A 24,057-nucleotide genomic window follows, 5' to 3' on the forward strand; every position below is an offset into this window, starting at 1 on the left:
AAAGCTAACAATACAAGTACAGAGACAACTTCGTGTTTTATGGCACGCCATTCGACTTACAGTCACAACTATTAATCATGATGGTCTTTACTAATTCTGGGGGCTGTTTCTGCTACCCCTGAATTTTGTGCAAAGTTTAATGGGTTTTTGAGCGTGTTAATGCCTCCAAACATGCGATTCATGTTAAAATAATAATAATAGCCCTAAATATATTTCCAGCCAGTAGTAAACAAAAATCTGTTATATCTGACATTGTATAACACAAACATGCAAGGAAAAGAGTTTTTAGAGCCAGTAAATGAAATGATCAGTTCTTATTTTCAGAGACAAATGCGTCAGAGCTGCTCTGAGAGAGTTAAGTATGAACACAATGTGGAGAAAATATAATGCAGTGGAAAAGCCCTTTAAACCGTCAGTCTGTCCTGATGCCGAGCTCGGTTGGAAGTCTCCTCAGGCCAGGACGCCGGGCCATCTGGGAACAGTTAACCAGCATCTGTAACAGTAAACCAGAGCAGCTCCCCCAGCACCAAACTGGGTAATAACAACTATTATTCTCCTCTTCACAAAGCTGAACTCATGACGTATTAAACAGCTCCTCCTGACCATATACAGCATGTGTTTGTGTGAATGTTTCCTCAAAATGTAGCAGAACAGACAGTCAGTGGTTTATTGGAGGGAAGTTTTACAACATTTCACTTTATTAAGATCAGAGCGGCTTCATTAAGACGACATGCTGCAGCAACAATACGCTAGCTACCAATGCTAATCCGTAAATTTATTCCAAACAAAGTGGATGTTACAGTTTAATATTTAAACACTAAGAGAAATGTCATTTTAATCCTTTAAGATCACATCCTCAGTTATATTGTTCCTCTAATTACCGATTATGAAATTGAGACCTTCTGCCTCCACCTACAGCCTCACTGCACCTGTGCGTTACCGTCCTTCCTCTTTAAGACAGGTGGGCTTGTGGGTAACCTGAGTGTGTGACTGTGTTAGCTACTTAGCTGCTAAAAAAACCTAAAAGCACAAACGCGATCAGATTGATGTTGTTTGACCTGCAGCTTCCAGCTCCATATTTCAGTGTGACGTAACAGCACTCGTTCATATATCTAATATTATCTTATCATTGTCTATTTCTGTAACTATTATGACAACTATAAACCTACTTTTACTGTTAGAGCTGCAGGTTATAACCCTCTGACTCTGATTTGAGACAAACTGAACAGACTTTCTGTGTTTCTGTGTTATTTGTCCGATATTCAGCAGGAAATTAAGCGTCTGTGTTCAGACGTTCATCACAGCTGTATTTTTAGTCTGCAGTTATTTGTTTTGTGGTTGAAATGATCTCAGAGCAGTTTAATGATGTTCTATGTCTGTTTCCCTTCTTGTTCATTTTGTTCATTTTGTTTTGGACTTTGGGGAATTAAAAGTGTCACAGACGAGAGGAATTGTACATTTATTATCTGTCAGAGTGGTTGAAGTTTTATATTTGATCCCAGACAGCGTCAGACTGCAGACGTCACAACAGGCTCCTTTCACTGAGGCAATCGCTGAAATCTGTCCAATCAGGTCAGTTTGCAGCATTCGAACAGAAACAGCAGCGTTGTGGGGACACAGACATCTTCACTCAGTTCAACCTGTAATTACAGTCGTATCCATTGTATCTGATTCTAGGGAAGAAAACAAGTAATAGTTTAATTATCTCTGATATTATTTCCTCATTTAATTAGCTGTAAGTTCTAAATCTACATAGAGATCAGAATCAGGTTTATTTCCAAGTAAGTTTACACATACAAGGAATTTGCATTGGTGCATAGGAATCAGATGATGGAGAACAAAAGAATATATATATGTATCATGTAGACATTTCTCCCTTTTGGTTTGGGATATTTTCTTATAATATTTATTGTTGTTGCTGTTATTTAACTCTCTGATACAATAAAGGAATCTTGAATCTCTTGAATGTCGAGCAGTTTCAGTTTGTTACTGCAAATTAACTCCAGATAATTGATTGTTTCAGTGGTTTTGTTCCCCACCTGTCCATCCATCAGTGTGTCTGTCTGTACGTACAGACTCTCTGTTGGACAGTACACACAGTCTGTACATACAGTTGGACAGTAACATGGTGTTGTGTTCACTGACTGACCCTCAGGCTCATTTAAAGGTCGTTTTACCGTCTGTTTCACTTTACCGTCGCTGCTTTGACTCTGAGTTTCCACTTGTTATTTCCAGCAGCTCGCTGCCGTCCAGCTCACAGAGCTGCAGTATCTTTTTATTGACGGGGAGGGGACGTGTGTGTGTGTGTGTGTGTGTGTGTGTGTGTGTGTGTGTGTGTGTGTGTGTGTGTGTGTGTGTGTGTCACATTGTGGGAACAAAAACTGGTTCACACAATTACAGTGTGGGGACCAGAAGCTCGTCCTCACAAGCTTAACAATTCATTTTATGGTCCAGACTTGGTTTTTGGTCAGAGGGACTGAGGTTTGGGTTTCAGTCAGTGTATCTGTGACATATCTCTGTATAATATTTACTAAAAATGGTAATGCCATTTATTGAGCAAAGTGCTCAATAAATAAAGGATTATCACTATAAGACAAAAACTGATTGCTTGTTATCACAGAAAGAAATAAAATAATAAATAAATTATCTTTTAACCATCTTCAAAATGTGGTTGTCATTTCAACATAGATTAGCTTAGCATATAGCATATGTCCACTGTTATTGGAGCACAGAGCCAAAAGGGGCGGGACTTAGTAGAGCAGGAGGATACGTAGATGTTGAATATAATTTCTTTTATATGTTGGATGAAAAATAATCCTCCTCAGATTCCTGAAATATATGAACAGATGGATTCAGATTCAATATCTCTGATCACCATCTGATGCTGAATCAATAAAGTTCCTCCTCCACTTTCTCTCCAGGATAATTGGACAGATGTTAACATCTGGTCACAAATGGAGGCATTTCCTGTTTGTGCACCAATCAGGACATTAAAGCTCCTGTTCTGGAAGGGAGAAGTTAAAGGTGTGTGTGTGTGTGTGTGTGTGTGTGTGTGTGTGTTTGTGTGTGTGTGTGTGTGTGTGTGTGTGTGTGTGTGTGTGTTTGTGTGTGTGTGTGTGTGTGTGTGTGTGTGTGTGGAGCAGCCAGGAGGAGGTGTGTTTACTGTGCTCCTCCTCCTCCTCCTCCTCACTCTCTCTCCTTCATCAGAGCAGCAGTTCAGATTCAACCCATCGACACACACACACACACACACACACACACACTCTCAGTATTTTCTTCTTCATCCTCACTCATGGATTATTGCCGCCTTTTTGTTCTGCTGCTGTCGACCTGCAGCTTCCTGCCAGGTGAGTGAGGGAGAGAGAGAGAGAGAGAGAGAGAGAGAGAGAGAGAGAGAGAGACACAGGTGTTGCTGATGGATTGTTGACTCCATGTTGAGCTTCAAGCATCTTATCAGAGCTCCTTATTGGAAACCACCTGTTGCCACGGCGACAGATTGATAACAGTATCGAGGGGACGGTTCGGGTCTGCAGAGGGACCAGAAAGGTGTTCCTGATATTTCACACTGGGAGGAGTTTTTAATGAAAATGTAGAGAAAGTAAACAACTCCTAAAAGAGAATTTATCTTAAAGGTAATGAACATGTTTAAGTTTCTATACTTCATTTTTATTTGTTTCTGTAACTTGTGAAAGTTTGTGTCACTTGAAATTAAGTAAAAGCAAATTAATCAGGCATCTTTTCTCAAGTTACAAAACTGGGTTTATTTAAATTAAATCGGGTTTTATTGTGAAGAAATCTTTGCTTTTTACCGACAAAACATCAAAGCACATTTTTTATTTAATCTAGTGTTCGTATTTAAAGTCTTTAGAGCAGCTGGTGAACAGTCTCTACAGGCATTCAAACACTGTATTTGATGCTCTGTGTTTCCTGTGGAGACCTTTAAAGCACATTTCTAACATTAATTATCCCCTATAAGACTTTATAAACCTCTAACAGTCTTTATAGTGAGACTTTATAACGAACTCTGCTTTGAGCTTTTATTATCAGTGTAGTCACTGTTTACTGTAATATCACTACTTTCGGTGGTAATTAGTAATGTTACTAATTATGTTTCCAAATTAAATGACAGAAATTGATTAAGATTAAGAGATTAACTAGCCCGTTAAAGTTTACATCTTCTCCTGTGTACAGACTCATTACTGCCCTCTGCTGGTCGGGTTGCTGCTGGTTTGTCTCACAACAACATTAAAATTCAATTCAATTCAATTCAATTTTGTTTGTATAGCACCAATTCATAACAGAAGTTATCTCAGGACACTTTTCAAATAGAGTAGGTCTAGACCGAACTCTTTAAAACATTATTTACAGAGACCCAACAGTACCACCATGAGCAAGACCTTGGTGACAAGGGCAAGGAAACACTGCCTGTTAAAAGGCAGAAACCTAGGACAGATCCTCCGGCTCTAGGTGGGTGGTCGTCTGTCTCGACCAGTTGGGGTGAGAGAGAGAGAGAGACAGAGAGAGACAGAGAGAGAGAGAGAGAGAGAGAGACAGAGAGAGAGAGAGAGAGAGAGAGAGAGACAGACAGACAGACAGACAGGTGCACAGCAACAACAGTATTGGCTCCACCAGGATCGATAAGAACCTGAGAGACGAGAAAGCACAAGAACTCCGGGGAAGAAGTGAAGTTAGTAACATGCATTAATGGAACATGAATGAGGGCAGAAAGAGAGAGGAAGAGAGGAGCTCAGTGCACCATGGGAAATCCCCCGATACTCTAGGCCTATAGCAGCATAACTAAGGGATGGTTCAGGACTCACCTGATCCAGCCCTAACTATAAGCTTTATCAAAGAGGAATGTCTTAAGCCTACTCTTGAATGTGGTGAGGGTGTCTGCCTCCCGAACCACAACTGGAAGCTGGTTCCACAGGAGAGGAGCTTGGTAACTGAAGGCTCTGGCTCCTGTTCTACTTTTAGAGACTATAGGAACCACAAGTAGCCCAGCATTCAGAGAACGTAGTGTTCTAGTGGGGTAATAGGGTACTATGAGCTCTTTAAGATATGAAGGGGCCTGACCATGAAGAGCTTTATAGGTGAGGAGGAGGATTTTAAATTCTATTCTAAATTTTACAGGGAGCCAATGCAGAGAAGCTAGTATAGGAGAGATGTGATCTCTTTTTCTAGTTCCTGTCAGTACTCGTGCTGCAGCGTTCTGAATTAATTGGAGCGTTTTAATGGACTTATTGGGGCAACCTGATAATAAAGAGTTGCAGTAATCCAGCCTTGAAGTAACAAATGCATGGATTAGTTTTCTGCATCTGTCTGTGATAGTATGTGTCTAATTTTTGTAATATTACGTAAATGAAAGAAGGCAGTCCTAGAGGTCTGCTTCATGTGGGAGTTAAATGACAAATCCTGATCAAAGATAACTCCAAGATTCCTGACAGTGGTGCTAGAGGTCAAGGTAATGCCATCTAGAGTAACTATATCTTTAGACAGTGAGTCTCTAAGGTTTTTGGGGCCAAGAACAAGAATTTCATTTTTTTCTGAGTTTAACATCAGAAAATTGCAGGATTTTATACCCTTAAGACCTGTTTGTAATTTAGATAATTGATTCATTTCATCGGGCTTGATCGATAGATATAACTGCGTATCATCTGCATAACAGTGAAAGTTAATGGAGTGATTCCTAATAATGTTGCCTAAAGGGAGCATATATAAAGTAAATAGTATTGGTCCAAGTACAGAACCTTGTGGAACTCCATGACTAACTGTAGTCTTATTGAAGATTCATCGTTAACATGTACAAACTGCGAACGATCTGATAAATATGACTTAAACCAGCTTAGTGCGGTTCCTTTAATGCCAATTTGATGCTCAAGTCTCTGTAAAAGAATATCATGGTCAATGGTGTCAAATGCAGCACTAAGATCTAATAATACAAGTACAGAGACAAGTCCATTGTCAGAAGCAATCAGAAGGTCATTATTAACTTTAACCAGAGCTGTCTCTGTGCTGTGATGAACTCTAAATCCTGACTGAAAATCCTCAAATAAACTATTGTTATGTAGAAAGTGACACAACTCTTTGGCGACTACTTTCTCCAGAATCTTAGAGAGGAACGGGAGGTTAGAAATCGGTCTATAGTTGGCTAAAACCCCTGGGTCAAGAGTGGACTTTTTAAGAAGGGGTTTAATTACAGCTACTTTAAAGGACTGTGGTACATATCCTGATAATAAAGAAAGATTAATCATATCCAGTAAAGAAGTGCCAATTAAGGGAACAACTTCTTTAAGCAGCCTAGTTGGGATCGGGTCTAATAGACAGGTTGATGGCTTCGATGAAGAAATGATTGAAGTTAACTGATGAAGATCGATAGCAGAAAAACAGTATAAATATATCTAAGTTTACATTGGCAGAAGTCCCTGAACTTGGAGAGCCACTGATAACTGTTGATGGCAGTTGGTGATTAATTTTCTCTCTAATAGTAATAATCTAGTAAGTCTCCTATGTTTTACATTTTTTTTTTTTAAATAATAAATCTGACAGCTGTGAGCATTAATAAGAGTACTGAAGTAACTTTCCCTAGTAACTAATTACTTTTATATGCAGTAGTTTGTAGTTATTTAATTAGAGAAGTAACTGTAAATAATTATTTTTCTTGCCCAATAACTTATAGTTCAGTAAAAAGGTGTGTTGGAAGTGGAGGGGAGTCTGGATGAAGCTAGCTGACAGTATTTTGTCCAGCTAAAAGCACAATATTACAATATATTCCACAAGCTTCGCAGTAATGTTAACAGATCAGCCCAGAGAGTCTGGATGGAGCTAACTTACAATATTTGACATATTGCATGTCCTCTAAGTTCTTCACAATAAAAGCTAAATGTTCAACAGAAAAGAGAAGAAGAGCTTAAATTTATCAGTACACATAAGTTAGTATCATGGTAGCGGTAATGTTAGCCGGCTGTCATCGCAAAGCTAGGCGACAAAGTGACCTGCAAACAGCTAGCTGACATTATCCAGCTAACAGCACAGTCAGATGTTCCACTAGCTTAGCATTAATGTCTGTTGGCACTCGGGAGCATAAAGGTCACAACCTTTGACCCTCAACCTACATAGAGACACATAGAGATCAGTCCACAGACAGCAGAGGGACAAAGCTACACTACAATCTGTTCACTCTCTGACTCACACACACTGACTCACACACACACACACACACACACACACAGACACACAGACACACACACACACACACACACAGACACACACACACACACACACACACACACACACACACACTGACACACACACACACACACACACACACACACACACACACTGATTCACAATCTCACATATGGAAACGTTAAATAAGTTTTCCTCTGTTTGAATCTGATGGTGGTTAAGATATAAGATCAGATGAGGTCACCACAGTTATTAGGATTCACTTTCATATTAGAACAAATTCAATATCAATCTTTCCTGTAGTTGCAGAGTTAAAGCACATTCAGTCAGTAATCCCAGTGGACGAAGTCAGAGAACATTTTCCTGTTTCACTCTGATTAAATTGTGTTTCTATACATTGAAGCTAAAGCTTTGTCGTCCCACTGGTCCCTAAATTGAATCAGTGTGGAGTTTGGTTGGATGCTGCGAGGCTGTGGACGTTTCCCTCGGGGTTCAGCCTGCAGGTCAGCCAGTGATGGGTTATTTCTCCGGGAACTCAGAGGTGGAAATTGTTTTTTATGGCAGGTTGTGGCTTTTAGGCCGATCGTTAAACTCACACAGCAACACATCCGTCATAATGCGGTGGGTAACATCAGTTACCACCGGCCTCGCTCAGGATGAAACACAGAACTCGCTCCCTGTTTGCACCTTCGTGTCCAGTTACTTCTGGAAACGGGTTTGAATCCCACCAAACTGTCTTCCAGCTGTCTCCCTCTCTCTGGTGTTAAACTCCACCTATGTGGCACTCCACTTGTACAAAACAAACAATCAGAGAAATACGACTTGGCCGAGTCATGCTGCCGCCTTGGCACCACATCTGCACTTCATAGTAACCACAGACATGCGTTTTATTTTGTCTGTAACGAAGAAGCTTCAGGGACAGAACAGTCGGAGGATTTTAGTTTCTTTGTCTGATGCATAAAAAAAAAGTTTTATGTAACTAAAGAAAATAAAATGAGTCCTTAATTTTTCAGCCAGTGCCGGGAGTAACAGAGTGTACGCTGGACGGGGATCAAGACAACCCTTGATACGTGTCATCTTATGTAAGGAGAAAGTTTCACACCAAACTCCATTCAGAAAATCCAGAATTTAACGTCCTTGCTCACTGGAAGAGATATTTGCACTCATTTAAAGGTCCAGTGTGTAAGTAATAGAATATAATATTCATAAACATATATCATCACCTGAATAAAAGAATCGTTATTGGAAACTAACTGTTGCCAAGGCGACAGATTGATCACAGTATATAGAGGACGGCGTCCACAGAGGACAAGATGTTTCTGATATTGGCTCCTAGCGTCCCTGGACTGAGTCAGTTAGCTTAGCAGCATGGCTCGCCGAGCTAACAGCAGTTAGCGGTTGGCTACTGATCAATCTGTCCATCAGAAACTCTGTAAATGACCTCGCTACTGTAACGTTATTCCTGGTGTGTGTTCGATCCCGGGCCGGCTGCTGAGCCCGGTTCTGTTGCCTGATCCAGTTACACCAAAATCACTGAGTACAGTTATAAAGTTGAACTTACTTACAACTGATGTAAATTAGTAGTTTGTTAACTAGTTAACTAGCATTTAGCTAACATTAGCTTTCAGATGTAACTAGCTAGCTAGTGATTGACGTAGATTAGCTAGTTAGCTAACTTGCTACAGAGCGAAACACCGGACTTCCTGTCCCTGTTGGACCGAAACTGGAGGAGATAAAAACATTAATGTTGACTTTAAAGGGAGTTTGAGCAGCTTGCTGCATCTGACAGGTCAGAAAATATTACGCAGACCCTCGGGGTTGTGACCTCTGACCTGACCTGAGCTCAGAAAGGTGAAAGGTTATCTGTCAGGAATCTTGGAGTTATCTTTGATCAGGATTTGTCATTTAACTCCCACATAAAGCAGACCTCTAGGACTGCCTTCTTTCATTTACGTAATATTACAAAAATTAGACACATCCTATCACAGACAGATGCAGAAAAACTAATCCATGCATTTGTTACTTCAAGGCTGGATTACTGCAACTCTTTATTATCAGGTTGCCCCAATAAGTCCATTAAAACGCTCCAATTAATTCAGAACGCTGCAGCACGAGTACTGACAGGAACTAGAAAAAGAGATCACATCTCTCCTGTACTAGCTTCTCTGCATTGGCTCCCTGTAAAATGTAGAATTGAATTTAAAATCCTCCTCCTCACCTATAAAGCTCTTCATGGTCAGGCCCCTTCATATCTTAAAGAGCTCATAGTACCTTATTACCCCACTAGAACACTACGTTCTCTGAATGCTGGGCTACTTGTGGTTCCTATAGTCTCTAAAAGTAGAACAGGAGCCAGAGCCTTCAGTTACCAAGCTCCTCTCCTGTGGAACCAGCTTCCAGTTGTGGTTCGGGAGGCAGACACCCTCACCACATTCAAGAGTAGGCTTAAGACATTCCTCTTTGATAAAGCTTATAGTTAGGGCTGGATCAGGTGAGTCCTGAACCATCCCTTAGTTATGCTGCTATAGGCCTAGACTATCGGGGGATTTCCCATGGTGCACTGAGCTCCTCTCTTCCTCTCTCTTTCTGCACTCATTCATGTCCCATTAATGCATGTTACTAACTTCACTTCTTCCCCGGAGTTCTTGTGCTTTCTCGTCTCGCAGGTTCTTATTGATCCTGGTGGAGCCTCCTGCCATGGTCCTGCTAGATTGCCATTGCTAATACTGTTGTTGCTGTGCACCTGTCTGTCTGTCTGTCTGTCTGTCTGTCTCTCTCTCTCTCTCTCTCTCTCTCTCTCTCTCTCTCTCTCACCCCAACTGGTCGAGACAGACGACCACCCACCTAGAGCCGGAGGATCTGTCCTAGGTTTCTGCCTTTTAACAGGCAGTTTTTCCTTGCCCTTGTCTCCAAGGTCTTGCTCATGGTGGTACTGTTGGGTCTCTGTAATTAATGTTATAAAGAGTTCGGTCTAGACCTGCTCTATTTGAAAAGTGTCCTGAGATAACTTCTGTTATGAATTGGCGCTATACAAACAAAATTGAATTGAATTGAACTGAATTGAATTATCTGTCTGTGGTCAATATGGCCGCACTGATGCTGAGCCAATAGAGCCGTCTGCTCGCCTGCTGGAGGAAGTGACACAGACAGTGTTTAAATCGCTCCCATCTTTGACCTGATTACACTCGTTTCCAGTCTGATCTGAAAACTTGAGGTTTTTGCAGAAAACAGCTCCGACTTTGTTTCTCTTTCTAACAGAAATATTCTCTCTGTTGCTGCAGTAGCTGCAGCTGGACCTTAATCTGTTTTCAATTATGACAGCAGCTAAGACACATCTGGAAAAATCAGCAAACTATGAACACGTAACAAAGTCTCAAAGCCTCCTGTGTAAAAAAATTAGAAAAATGTGTCGTGAGCGCCAAATCAGTCAAATCATCCAGTGGCAGCGATAGGAGACTTTCAGACTCGTGTCTCCGTCTCCGTCTTCGCCAACAGCGCTGATAAATAGAGCTGGCTCGGCTCAGATGGGAGCAGATTTCTCAAACACATCTGAGAGGCCGAGACGATTCTCTCATCATTCCTCTGTTTTCCAGCGTCTTTAATTTTTATCCTCAGCAGCCAAATTAATCACGCTGGCGTTCGGCCCCACAGCACGCCGAGTTTTCCGAAGGGAGCACTCATTTACACAGCTGGAGGAGTTGAACCGGAGTGCTCTAGAAAGACCACAGAGGTCACAGGGTCACAGTGGGGTTCAAGGGTCACGGGCTGGTTGTAAAATAACGCCTGACTCAAGGACACTAAAGGAGAAACAAAAAAACCTCTCAGTGGTTTAAAATTATACCTGGATGAGATTAAACAAGAATATATTTTAGTCAATACAAGAACTTTAAATCAGCTTCTCTATGTTACTTTAATTAAACTGTAGCTAACAGCGCCACCAGTGGTCGTTCATTAAACTGTAGCTAACAGCGCCACCAGTGGTCGTTCATTAAACTGTAGCTAACAGCGCCACCAGTGGTCGTTCATTAAACTGTAGCTAACAGCGCCACCAGTGGTCGTTCATTAAACTGTAACTAACAGCGCCACCAGTGGTCGTTCATTAAACTGTAACTAACAGCGCCACCAGTGGTCGTTCATTAAACTGAGCTAACAGCGCCACCAGTGGCCGTTCATTAAACTGTAGCTAACAGCGCCACCAGTGGTCGTTCATTAAACTGTAGCTAACAGCGCCACCAGTGGTCGTTCATTAAACTGTAACTAACAGCGCCTCCAGTGGTCGTCATTAAACTGTAGCTAACAGCGCCACCAGTGGTCGTTCATTAAACTGTAGCTAACAGCGCCACCAGTGGTCGTTCATTAAACTGTAGCTAACAGCGCCACCAGTGGTCGTTCATTAAACTGTAACTAACAGCGCCACCAGTGGTCGTTCATTAAACTGTAACTAACAGCGCCACCAGTGGTCGTTCATTAAACTGTAGCTAACAGCGCCACCAGTGGCCGTTCATTAAACTGTAGCTAACAGCGCCACCAGTGGTCGTTCATTAAACTGTAGCTAACAGCGCCACCAGTGGTCGTTCATTAAACTGTAACTAACAGCGCCTCCAGTGGTCGTTCATTAAACTGTAGCTAACAGCGCCACCAGTGGTCGTTCATTAAACTGTACCTAACAGCGCCACCAGTGGTCGTTCATTAAACTGTAGCTAACAGCGCCACCAGTGGTCGTTCATTAAACTGTAGCTAACAGCGCCACCAGTGGTCGTTCATTAAACTGTAGCTAACAGCGCCACCAGTGGTCGTTCATTAAACTGTAGCTAACAGCGCCACCAGTGGTCGTTCATTAAACTGCAGTCAGCGTCCTGTTTACTGTAAAATAACTGACAATCATATTTAGAATAACGTTACTATCTGCAATGTTCCTATATTTTATTTGGACCGTTAGCTCCATGCTAATAACTAGCTCGCTGTTTACAGATCAGCCATCAGCCAACACCACGAAGCAACCAACACCAGACCCACAATGCAACACCAAGATACAGCCAGCTGGACAACACCAGTTAGCTTAGCTACAGTTAGCTAGCTGGATGCCCCTCCCTCACATCACTCTTGGCTAATAGGAAGCTATCATTAGCTTTGTACCGCTACATCATTTATTGTTGGCTAACATCAACAGAATACATAAGTTAGTATCATGGATCACCTTAGCTGGCTTACAACCCGTTCACTCACTGCTCACAAACACTGATAACAATTAAATAAACAATTAGCTAACGATTGATATAGATTAGCTGGCTAATTAGCCAGCACTAGCTAACATAAAATTACACGTCTCAAATCTTTTAAGTACAGGACAGGAGGAAGTTGACCGAGACTTGCTCAACTGTTATTGGAGCACAGAGCACAAAGGAGCGGGGCTTATGAAGTATAGATTTCTTTGCTGTTATTTCAGAGAGCTTCTGGAGAGCCGCTGAAAATAAACCAGCTGAAATAGTTGGAAGGTCACCGAAACTTCTTCCATTGAAATCTGTTTTTTTGCTTTGCCACACAAATATTGATGAGCTGATAGAAGAAGAATGCCTGTCCTTACTCATAATTTATGTGCTCCTGGCTCATTTGGATGATACAGATTGAATTCCCTTCCGTTGAGAGGATGAAATCATCTCTTTCTTCCTTTTTTCCAGGACGCTCTCGGTTTCCTGTCGCGGAAAATAGACGCAGTGACGTCATCGTGCATTATTATCTCGGGTTTGACAGACAGAGGCCTCCCTCCCTCCTGTCCACCAACCTTCCTGGTAAAGATCTTAATTGAAACCAGAGGAAGTTCAAGAGTTGGTGCAGGAGGAGGAGGAAGAGGATGAAGAGGGTTTCTGATAACAGTGACTGTCAAGCTTTTAAAGACGTCTGCTCATTTTCAACACCTCCACGTGTATAATTCAGGACAGATTTCAAAGGGAGTTCGGCTGTATGTGCTCTTCTGTTCCCTCGAGTTCTGTCCAGGTCTGATTGCTCAGCGAGGTACACCTGACCTGGTGCCAGCAGGTAGAGGCTGTCGGGGGGTTTCTTTGTGTCTTCTGACTTTCTGCGTTTAGTCTTATTTAGTGTCTTTATGGAGACTAAACGTTAACAATGATCCATATCAGCAGTTTGAATCCAACTAAAAGCTCCCTGCACCAAACTCCCTCAATATCATCCATAAAGATACAGTGTATTCTGATCAATATCATCCATAAAGATACAGTGTATTCTGATCAATATCATCCATAAAGATACAGTGTATTCTGATCAATATCATCCATACAGATACAGTGATATGTGATTGGCTCATTGATATGTGATTGGCTCATTGATATGTGATCGACTCATTGATATGTGATTGGCTCATTGATTTGTGATTGGCTCATTGATTTGTGATTGGCTCATTGATATGTGATCGGCTCATTGATTTGTGATTGGCTCATTGATATGTGATTGGCTCATTGATTTGTGATTGGCTCATTGATTTGTGATTGGCTCATTGATTTGTGATTGGCTCATTGATATGTGATCAGCTCATTGATATGTGATTGGCTCATTGATTTGTGATTGGCTCATTGATATGTGATCGGCTCATTGATTTATGATTGGCTCATTGATATGTGATTGGCTCATTGATTTGTGATCGGCTCATTCATATGTGATTGACAGTACTGTTGCCGGGGGCATCGGACCCTCTCCAGTATTTGTTGTTGATCCCGTCAGTCAGTTTTGGTTCCACTGTACGGGAAGGTGTTCCCATTATTCCGTCCACATACCTGTGGGGAAAGACAGAATATCGGGAACGTCTGTGTGTGATTTAGTATTTTCATTCTTTATTTTCTGTGGGAACGTTGAGGAGAACCAGAATCTGGATTCCGGGCCAGAGGGGCTCTTAGAGGAAAGTCTGATCCAGGAGATCTTTCACTGATGGAGAGTAATTTATGTTTTATGGAATCCATTTTCCCTCCACATCTTCTTCAATTAGAGACTTTCCAATGTTTCCTTCAGCTCTCACAGAGCAATCCCAGTCTGTACATTCCTGTGGACTGGTTTTACTGGGCCCTGACTGACGTTACCGTGGCAACCACTAAAAGGCCTGTTGTGTCTTCTTCTTTCAGATCTTCAGCTCTGCTTCAACTTCGACACAAAGAACTTCAAGATCTTCTCTGGTTCCAAAGAAAACCAGTTTGGGTACACAGTCCAGCAGCACGAGGCGGGAGGACGCCAGTGGTGAGAATCCCAGTTCACTGATCATCCACCAGCTCCAAAAACCAGTCTGAACTGGTCTGTTTACATCTATAGAAACCAGTCTGTACTGGTCTGTTTACATCTATAGAAACCAGTCTGAACTGGTCTGTTAACATCTATAGAAACCAGTCTGTACTAGTCCGTGTAGATCTATAGAAACCAGTCTGTACTGGTCTGTTTACAGCTATAGAAACCAGTCTGAACTGGTCTGTTAACATCTATAGAAACCAGTCTGTACTAGTCGGTGTAGATCTATAGAAACCAGTCTGTACTGGTCTGTTTACATCTATAGAAACCAGTCTAAACTGGTCTGTTAACATCTATAGAAACCAGTCTGTACTAGTCGGTGTAGATCTATAGAAACCAGTCTGTACTGGTCTGTTAACATCTATAGAAACCAGTCTGAACTGGTCTGTTAACATCTATAGAAACCAGTTTGTACTGGTCTGTTAACATCTATAGAAACCAGTCTGAACTGGTCTGTTAACATCTATAGAAACCAGTCTGTAGTGGTCTGTAGTGGTCTGTTTACATCTATAGAAACAAGTCTGTAGTGGTCTGTAGTGGTCTGTTTACATCTATAGAAACCAGTCTGCAGTGGTCTGTTTACATCTATAGAAACCAGTCTGTAGTGGTCTGTTTACATCTATAGAAACCATATAACTATATAATCCATAAACAGACGTTAAAGAAACTACAGTAACTGGTGAGCGATGTGTTAAAATCCGACTGTCAGTAAAGTTTACAGGTTCCGACTGCAGACGTCTACGTTGTGATGTAATCTCAGTCTGTCATAATACAATAATTAATAAACTAACTAAATATTATAAACTCCGTTTTTAACACGGCTTTAAGGTGTCTGAACAGACAGCGTTCAGAGGCCTCAGTGAGTCTCAGGTCCAGGATCCTGCAGGTAGAGACGGACTAGATAACGTCTGTCAGAATAAAACCGCTGTTGGGTTTCAGGAGTTATTGGACCCTCAGGTTCTGTCATCGACCCGGTTTCAGGTTGTGGGAACGTGAGAATATTTCCAGGAAAGTTGGTTGTTGGTTCGTGTCCCCGTTGGGCTCACGGCTGTTAATCATGTTGAGCTGTCAGGATCATGTTGGGTCGACACGTTTTCCACCCCGATGTGTCGGATAAGTGGAACATATCTGTGCAGCGGCGGGTGGGGGGCGGCGGGGGTTATTTATCGTCCTTTCTGCTATAAATTAGGATTAGCTAATCTTGTTCTGATCCTATGGACACACAGCGTATTACTCACAGGTTCCTGGACAGTTTGTCCTTGGCACTGCAGCAGTCTGACTGTTTCTCTCTCATCCTTCATCTTTATGTTTCCAACCTGCTGCTGGATTCTTTAAAACCACCAGCTGCTTCTTTCTGCTGGACGGACGCTGAGACGAGATAATGTGAGGAAGTTAAATCAGATAAAGTTAGATAAATGAGATAAAATGAGATAAGTAGTAAATAAAAAAAAAACAGATGAGATGATTACCTGAGATAAAGTTGGATAAAAGAAGTTGAAGTGAGACGAGTCAAAATGAAATCAGTTGGGATAAACTGTAATATAATGATATTAAATGAAGTGAGATCAGATTAAATGAGATGAGATTGGATGAGATAAAACGGAGATTACAAGAGATAAGATGTAAAGAAATGAGATGTAATATAATGAAATTAGACGTGATTAGAAAATTAAATGAGATTATATTTGATTAAGTGAGATTAGAGATAAAATAAAATGAAATTAGATGAGATGAAGAGAAATCTGAGATTTGTTCATTTATGACATAAAATAAAAAATATAAATCTCTATTAGTTTGGCCCGACTGCTTTCACTCCAGTTAGTTTGAGCTCAAACTGATGTCTAATCTGATCTAATCTGATCTAATCTGATATAATCTGTGGATCATTTAAAGAGCAGCAGTAGAAACAAAGGTAAAATCAGTCTGAGGTTGTTGTCGTTTTATCGCCCGTCTGCGGCTGCAGGTGATATTGAGCAACATTCCCGGTTGTCCGTGTTGTTTTCCAGCCGGGATGAATTCCTCGCAGTCTTCCAGGATTACACAATCTCTCTCTGAAGCCTTTGAAGTTGCAGGTAAATAAGTGGAAAGTATTTGTTTCTGAAAGCAAGCGGCTTCTCCTGCATCCCGAGGCGGAGTGCTGGATCTGGAAACTATGTGCTGCGGTTTGTTATTCCCCAGCCTCCCTCTGGGAAGCCCATCGCCCCCCCTCCCCAGTGTGTGTGTGTGTGTTTAAAGGGGGGGGGGTTGTTTTTTTACGCAGCCTGGTGACATTTCAGGTGTCCATTATCCAGACAGACTCACTGTGGTGGAATAATCCTCGTCTTCTGTCGCTCATCCTTCGCTTTCATCCGTGATTGTTCCCAGGAATATTATTTGTTCCCATAAACCGTCAGGCTCCAGTGACCTCTGACCCCTGCCTCTCTACACACACACACACACACACACACACACACACACACACACACACACACACACTCCCTACAATGTTTTACATGTAATGACTTTTGACCAGTAATTTGTGTGTTTAAATTCACAAATTTTCACGTCCAACAAACATCTACAAACATTTTATTAACGTTTCCAGCAGAACTCACATAAAGCAGATATTGGGTTCCTTACAGCACAGTGAAGCATATGGAAGCCCATTAATGCCAAAAAGAAGATTCTGTAATTCATTATATTCAGAAACTTCCAACGATTAACTGACTTATTATCTCAAAGCCAAATATTTGCCCTTTAATCTGGTTTACGGCAGTTTGAGCCTAAAATAATCAGATATTTCTGTGGTTTAACGTCAATAAACGGATCAAAATGAGGCTGAAATAACAACATCATGATTCAAACTCTATCGGTCTGCAAGCCGACAAGCAAACAACTTCTTAAATGTTTGTTTTCTGAATGGAGTTTGGTTGATCGAGGCTCTGTTAGTAAAACCGATCTCTGGAATCAGTAACAGACACATATTTTCCATCGTCCTCTCTTCCTTCATTTCCAACACTCTCCCTTTCTGTCTGGTGAACCTCTGTAGCTCCCAGCAGACAGGTTGAGCAGAGCGTGAAGATAAATCTACTTTTTAATCCTAATAGTTAAAGTTATAAACTGTGTTTGTTGCTCCAGAAGCTCCGGCTCCAGCAGCTGTCTGTGGGCAGCAGCAGCTCCATCTTCCCCTCCACCTCCACACAGCAAACACCCCGACATACGTTCAGTATGTTCAACTCAAACTCAAAGTTTATTTGTGTCTATTCGTGTCTTTGCATTGACTTTGTGTGAAACCTGCTCACTCTTTGGTGGGAACGCAGCATCAGAGTCGAACCGAATCTCAGCTTCATCAGGCGCCGTCTGCCGTTACAGTCCGTCAGCGCCGGCCGAGAAGCATTAAGAAGAATAAATAAACCTTTGGAAAACTTTAATAAAACTGAAGTAGACCTCCGCGTTGAGCTGTGTGTGTTTGAGGATGTTGTTGATGTCGGAGGTCAAACCCGTTGACCTGTGCTGCCCTCCGAGGTCAAACCTCCGGCGGTGTTTGTGTAGCCGGCTTCATGCTGTGGGTTTGGTCTGCTGAAGGTTTCTCCTCTAAGAGTTAAACCACCGCTGCTAACGTGAAATTTGACTTTCTCGCAGCTTCATTGAGCCCGGTTCTGTCGCGGACTAACGGCAGATACAGTTAGCAGCGGTTCATTAGCGGTTAGCAACTTTAACAAGTAGTTAAACTTGCTGTCAAACTCTGTAAATCACCGAGAGAACACTAGCTAGTTGTGCTAAGTTGAGCTAACTAACAATTTATGTAAATTAGCTAACTAGTTAACTGACACTTTGCTAACAATAGCTTTCAGACGTAATTGATTTCCCAACAATTAACCTGGATTAGCTTGTTACCTAGCGTTTTGCTATAGAACAAAATGCTAGCTAACTAGTTATTTACATCAGTTGTTAGTTAGCTAACAGTTTTGCTAACATAAGCTTTTAGATGTAACTAGCTGATGATTGACGTAGATTTGTTAGCTAGTTACATTAATTGTTAGTTAGCTCGTTAACGTTACGTCTGATTCTATTCTTCTCTACTATTCTTAGGAAAATGCTAGTTAACTAGTTAGAAGACAAAAGGCTAGTTTTTATTGTTTTTCAGGAAACTCTAAAATACCAATAAAATACCTGAAAATACCTAAAACAGGACTTCCTGTCGGTGTTGGACAGACACTGGAGACGTATAAAGACAAAGGAGATAAAAACAAACTGGAAATCAGTAATTAAAAGACAAATAAGAGAATAAAGTGGAAGCAGGAGACGCAGGTAGTCTGCAGGTTTTCTAACACCTGCTGAGGACTTGATGGAGTGAGGTCAGAGGATCAGAGCAGGTTTCTGGCTGCAGGCTGCAGGATGTGGACTGTGTGGGATGTGGTTTCTCAGCGCTGCCCCTGTTTGATGTGGACGGCAGACGCATTAGCAGATTGGAAGTTAGCGCTCTACTATGGCATCTCCTCTGGAATGTGACTCAGCCTTCCTCTTCCCAGAACCGCCGTCCAGACCGCATGTGGTGGCGATTACTCCGGTTAACAACCCGCCCGCTGCAGCAGCAGGATCTGTGCTTTACATGACCGCCGCTGAAACTGAACTGACCTCTGTGTGCAGGAGGGGAAAGTTAATCATCACCAACTGCACATTAAAAGGTTTTATTTCCAGAGTATGAAATTAAAGCAGAAACAAATCTTTAAAAAAGTTTACAGAGTTTATTTCTGTATCATTTAAATGTATGGAAATATTAATAAAATTACAAACATATGAATTTACATGTAAAACATAAAATTACTGCTTATTTAAAGGAAAAAAAGAAAAAGTTATAGAACTTCAAATTAAAATAAGAAAACACAAATAATAGTGTAAATATCTTTAATTATAATTTATTTTATCCAAAATGTTTTATTCTCCGTGCTCTGTGTGTTCGTCACATGTCAAAGACATTTCCTAAACTGCATTTTCACCCTCTGGATGTTTAATCTGAGGCCTGGCGGGCTTTAAACCCATCCCTGTGTGTGTGTGTGTGTGTGTGTGTGTGTGTGTGTGTGTGTGTGTGTGTGTGTGTGTGTGCTTCCAGGTTGCTGGTTGGATCTCCCTTCGAGTCCACAGGGAAGCAGCAGACTGGTGATGTGTTCAGATGTCCTCTGGATGCCAGGAACTCTGCAAACTGCACCCGACTCCACCTGGGTGAGTCACAGCGGGCGTCTGTACCGAGGCTGCACACACAGATACAGACAGACAATAAAGCAAAATGAATATATTTACACATTAATTAATATCACATTCTCAGTCATATTCTACCTCTGTTTAACAATGAACGCTGCTGTGTGAGCAAGAACCATCCACCTCCACTGTGTGACGTTCACTGACTGTTTTCAATCAGGGAAACTTTCTCTGGACAACGTGTCCGAGAGGAAAGACAAGATGAGGCTGGGAATGACGCTGACCTCCAACCCGAAGGACAGCAGCTTCGTGGTGAGTGACACTAAAAACGCAGAGAAACCGCTTCCACGTCTGCTGCAACAACCTTTCACTTTCAACTGAAGGCTTAGTTTGAAGGATACTCGCCCTTTATGCTCTGTGCTCAATCACAGTTGAGCCTCAGTCAACTTCCTCCGTTCCTGTACTTAGATATGCTATATGCTAAGCTAATCTATGTTGGAAAGACACATTTTGAAGATGTTTCAAAGTTAAGAGAGATATCCAGTCACACCTTCAGTTAGCTGACGTTGCTCATCCTGCTGTCCTCAGACCTGTGGGCCACTCTGGTCTCATGAATGTGGAAGTTCCCTGTACAGCACAGGAATCTGTTCCAGAGTCAGCAGAAACTTCAGACTGTCCCACACCATCACACCCGCCCTGCAGAGTAATCAATACACATCCATCCACCCATCCATTAATACATTAATCCATTAATACATTAATCATCCATTAATCATCCATCCTGTATCTTGTTTTAGGATGTGAGACGTTCATGGACATCGTGATCGTTCTGGATGGTTCTAACTCGATCTACCCGTGGTACGAGGTCCAGGACTTCCTCATCAACATCCTGCACAAGTTCTACATCGGCCCAGGTCAGACGCAGGTGGGTTCCCCAGAGTCCTGACCCATCACCGTCACTCGGGATCAGCAGTGTCTCCTCTGACAGCTGTGTCCGTGGTCATCATCAGTTTACATGAAACCAGGGTTGGAACCGCCAATGAGGTCAAAGGTCACGTCTGTTGTAGTTTCCTGTCCCTTTAATTTACAGCCGCTGACCTTGTGACCTCGTTAAATCCCGACCTCACAAGTCAACACACACGTTAAGTTTCTTTTTGGTTAGAAACAGAACACAAACTCCACTCGTTAATATAGTTATAGAGACGTCACTAAACAAACCTCTCGATATCAGTCTGAGGACAAAGTAGAACACAAATTTTAACATTTAAAAATGTGAAATTTATCTAAAAATTTCCAAATAAGTCAATAAATTAATGATCAATAAAAACGTACTTTTACTAAATGTACCTTTTTAAAGGAAATTCCACTTTTAAAATTAACTAACTTTATTTTGTCTATTTTTAATATAATTGACCCTTCTCACATCTTAAGTTAGCTAATGTTAGCAAAGCATTGAATGGATAATCACAGTTGTTGGCGATTAATTTAACAGTTGACAGCAATCAATGAATCGATCAATCGATCAATCGTTCTAATTGTGATGAAGACCGTTGGTGCTGTGATGCCTTCAGGTGCAGCATTGGAGGTTTTTGAGCTGTGGTGTGTTTCGGCTGCAGGTTGGCGTGGTTCAGTACGGCTCCACGGTGGTCCACGAGTTCAGTCTGGGTGAGTACGAGACGGTGGAGGAAGTGGTGGAGGCCGCCAGGAGCATCGACCAGCGGGGCGGCGAGGAGACGAGGACGGCGCTCGGCATCAACGTGGGGAGGTACGACTCAAAACGTGACCCCCCTAAGTAATGAACCCCACAGAGTTCCCGACTTTAACTGTTCCTCCTCGCTGTGCAGGTCGGAGGCGTTCAGGCGTGGCGGACGGCCCGGCGCCCAGAAGGTGATGATCGTGATCACAGACGGAGAATCTCACGACAGTCCGCAGCTGCTGCAGGCCGTCACCGACAGCGAGAGAGACAACATCACCATGTACGCCATCGCTGTGAGTGCGTCCCCTTCAAATACCCCCCACTTCCTGTCTGGTCCTCAGACTTCCTCCTTCCTGTTCTTCCCGCCTTTCTCCGAGCTCCATCTTGTCTCTTCCAGGTTCTGGGTTATTACAACCGCCGGGGAATCAACCCCGAAGCCTTTCTGAAGGAGATCAAGTTCATCGCCAGCGACCCGGATGAGAAGCACTTCTTCAACGTGACGGACGAGTCGGCACTGAAGGACATCGTGGACGCGCTGGGAGAGAGAATATTCTCTCTGGAAGGTCAGTCGGCACGTTAATGGTGAAATGAAAGAAGTAATTTTAACTCTTTAAGATATATTGTTCTTATATTTAACAACGAATGTACAAGAACTCAATTTCTTTGTTTTTTGATATCAAAATGATGATGCTCAACTCCGCTAACTGCTAACTGAACGGGGCTCAGCAGCCTCCCAGTGAACACAACCTCAGAGACAGACAGACAGACAGACAGACAGAGGACAGACAGACAGAGGACAGACAGACAGAGGACAGTAAGACGACAGCTAACAGTAACGTTAGCTAACATTATCTGCACAAGCTAACATTAACCGACTTAGCCGCGGGGTGGCAATAAAACCACTTCAGTACTTTATTCCCTGTCGTCGATGATGATGTTTGTTTTGCAGGGACCAGCACTCAGGGTCGAGGCTTTGGTCTGCAGATGGCTCAGGCTGGTTTCTCCTCACATTTAGTCAAAGTGAGTAACTCTGATTCATATTTACTTTATTATACAGTCTGTTATTAGTTCAGGATTATTATTTTACACATGAGATTCTGTGTGTTGATGTCAGTGAAGCAGTCTGTGTATCTCAACAGCTGCTGTGGCAGTGGTGGAAGAAGTACTCACATCCTTTATTAAAATAAAATAAAGACTTAATTTTCAGTTATTTGGACTCTTAAACTGTATAGTTTTGTGTGTTTTACATAAAATAGTTAATAACTAAAAATAGTGTTTTCATTCAGCTTTGTTATAAAATATTGTGCATTGAGTCGTCAGGGCTGGAAGAGTTACTTTATCAAGATAATCATTTACAATTACTAATTACCTGTTATAAAATGTAGTCAGTATCCTAATCCAAATATCCAATTATGTTAATTATTAATATTTAATTAAATATTACTTTTGTTTGTAGAAGACTTTAAGTTTCTAGTTCTGTCAGGAGTCCAACAGAAACACAAAAGATCAAACTCAACTATCAGTGTTAAACATCAGGTATCGGTCTGGTCCTGGCAGCCGTCTGAAGTCTGAATAAGAAGCTTCTAGAAATATTTCTGTTGTTTCTCGTCCAGGGGAAAATCGCACTCAACTAAATTCCAACGTCAGGGAGTGAAAATGGTGTCGTGGAAACTTTCTATGTGTAACACAGAGCAGATGGTTTTCCTGAACGTAAAGCTGCCAAAGGAACACACACACATTCATACATCCATGAACCATCACACACACAGACAAATATGTGAAGTGTTTCCTGCTCTTTGGTTTCGGGATTAAAAGGTAAAAAAGGTGAAATCAGGTAGAAGTCAGCCTGATGTGGAAAACAGCTGTCGCAGTATCATCCTGCAGGAGCACCGTCCCCCTCGTCCTCCTGCAGGGTTACAAAGGCAGCGTTTAACTGCAGATCCAGAGTCACGTCCTGCAGGCAGGAGATGCTTTGTGGCGCCGGCGTCGCCAAGGATTGGGTCATCCACTGTGGTCCTCGACTCACTGGCCTGCAGAGACTGTGACTCAACACTTTAATAACTTTCATATCTGGACTTTACGACCGCCAGAGTTCATCTGACTGACTGCGCACACGTGTTGTGAGACAGTTCGACTGAGTTTAAGGACGATACTGAAGCTGTTGTTGTTTCAGAGACTGTAAATTATTATTATTGTTACCAGAAATGCTGAAAGAAAAACAGGATTTTTACTTAAAGTTTATTCTGTGAGTGTATTAACTGAACTGGAGACTGTGTTCTAAGACGGAGCTCAATTAATCCGAATAAAAGTTGCTCACTGAGCAGATCTTTAAAGCTTCTGTGTGTAACTGTCATTAAACTGTAGTTTACTGTAGCGCCACCAGTGGATGTTCAGTGAACTACAGTCAGTCAGCTCCAGGAGTCTGGATGAAGCTAGCTGACAGTATTTTGCTACATTAGCTAACCAGAAATTCGTCCATGTTATCCAGCTAAAAGCCCAATCAGACAATATGTTCCACAAGCTTTGCAGTAATGTGAGCTTTGACTTTGGACTCGTTGTGTTGTGGTGGGTGGCGGCCGTTTGTAAATGTAAGCTAACATTAGTTATCTAAAATCCGACCCTCTGGGGAATTCAGGTTACATTTCCACCCCGTTCACTCATTGGCTGAATCTTCCATATGGAAGCTTTTACGTCGTTATATGTGACAT

General features: G+C 42.0%; 1 protein-coding gene and 1 long non-coding RNA gene across 3 annotated transcripts in view; one reads left to right on the top strand and one right to left on the bottom strand.

Annotated features, from left to right (window-relative positions):
- Nucleotides 1-4,619, bottom strand: part of LOC127352507 (uncharacterized) — a 100,411-nt gene extending 95,792 nt beyond the window's left edge. Inside the window, exon 1 of the long non-coding RNA XR_007881124.1 lies at nt 4,444-4,619. This is a non-coding gene — a long non-coding RNA (uncharacterized LOC127352507). The remainder of the gene's footprint in view (nt 1-4,443) is intronic.
- Nucleotides 3,241-24,057, top strand: part of itga11b (integrin, alpha 11b) — a 34,003-nt gene continuing 13,186 nt past the window's right edge. For both annotated transcript variants that reach the window (XM_051380805.1, XM_051380806.1), the window contains exons 1-10: nt 3,241-3,347; nt 14,319-14,430; nt 19,568-19,677; nt 19,874-19,965; nt 20,242-20,356; nt 20,451-20,578; nt 21,270-21,418; nt 21,498-21,642; nt 21,747-21,912; nt 22,299-22,369. In XM_051380805.1, the coding sequence (XP_051236765.1) occupies nt 3,293-3,347; nt 14,319-14,430; nt 19,568-19,677; nt 19,874-19,965; nt 20,242-20,356; nt 20,451-20,578; nt 21,270-21,418; nt 21,498-21,642; nt 21,747-21,912; nt 22,299-22,369 (1,143 nt within the window). In that variant the 5' untranslated portion in view covers nt 3,241-3,292. The remainder of the gene's footprint in view (nt 3,348-14,318; nt 14,431-19,567; nt 19,678-19,873; nt 19,966-20,241; nt 20,357-20,450; nt 20,579-21,269; nt 21,419-21,497; nt 21,643-21,746; nt 21,913-22,298; nt 22,370-24,057) is intronic.

The sequence above is a fragment of the Dicentrarchus labrax genome, unplaced genomic scaffold, assembly GCF_905237075.1.
Source record: "Dicentrarchus labrax unplaced genomic scaffold, dlabrax2021, whole genome shotgun sequence".
Taxonomy (NCBI): domain Eukaryota; kingdom Metazoa; phylum Chordata; class Actinopteri; family Moronidae; genus Dicentrarchus; species Dicentrarchus labrax.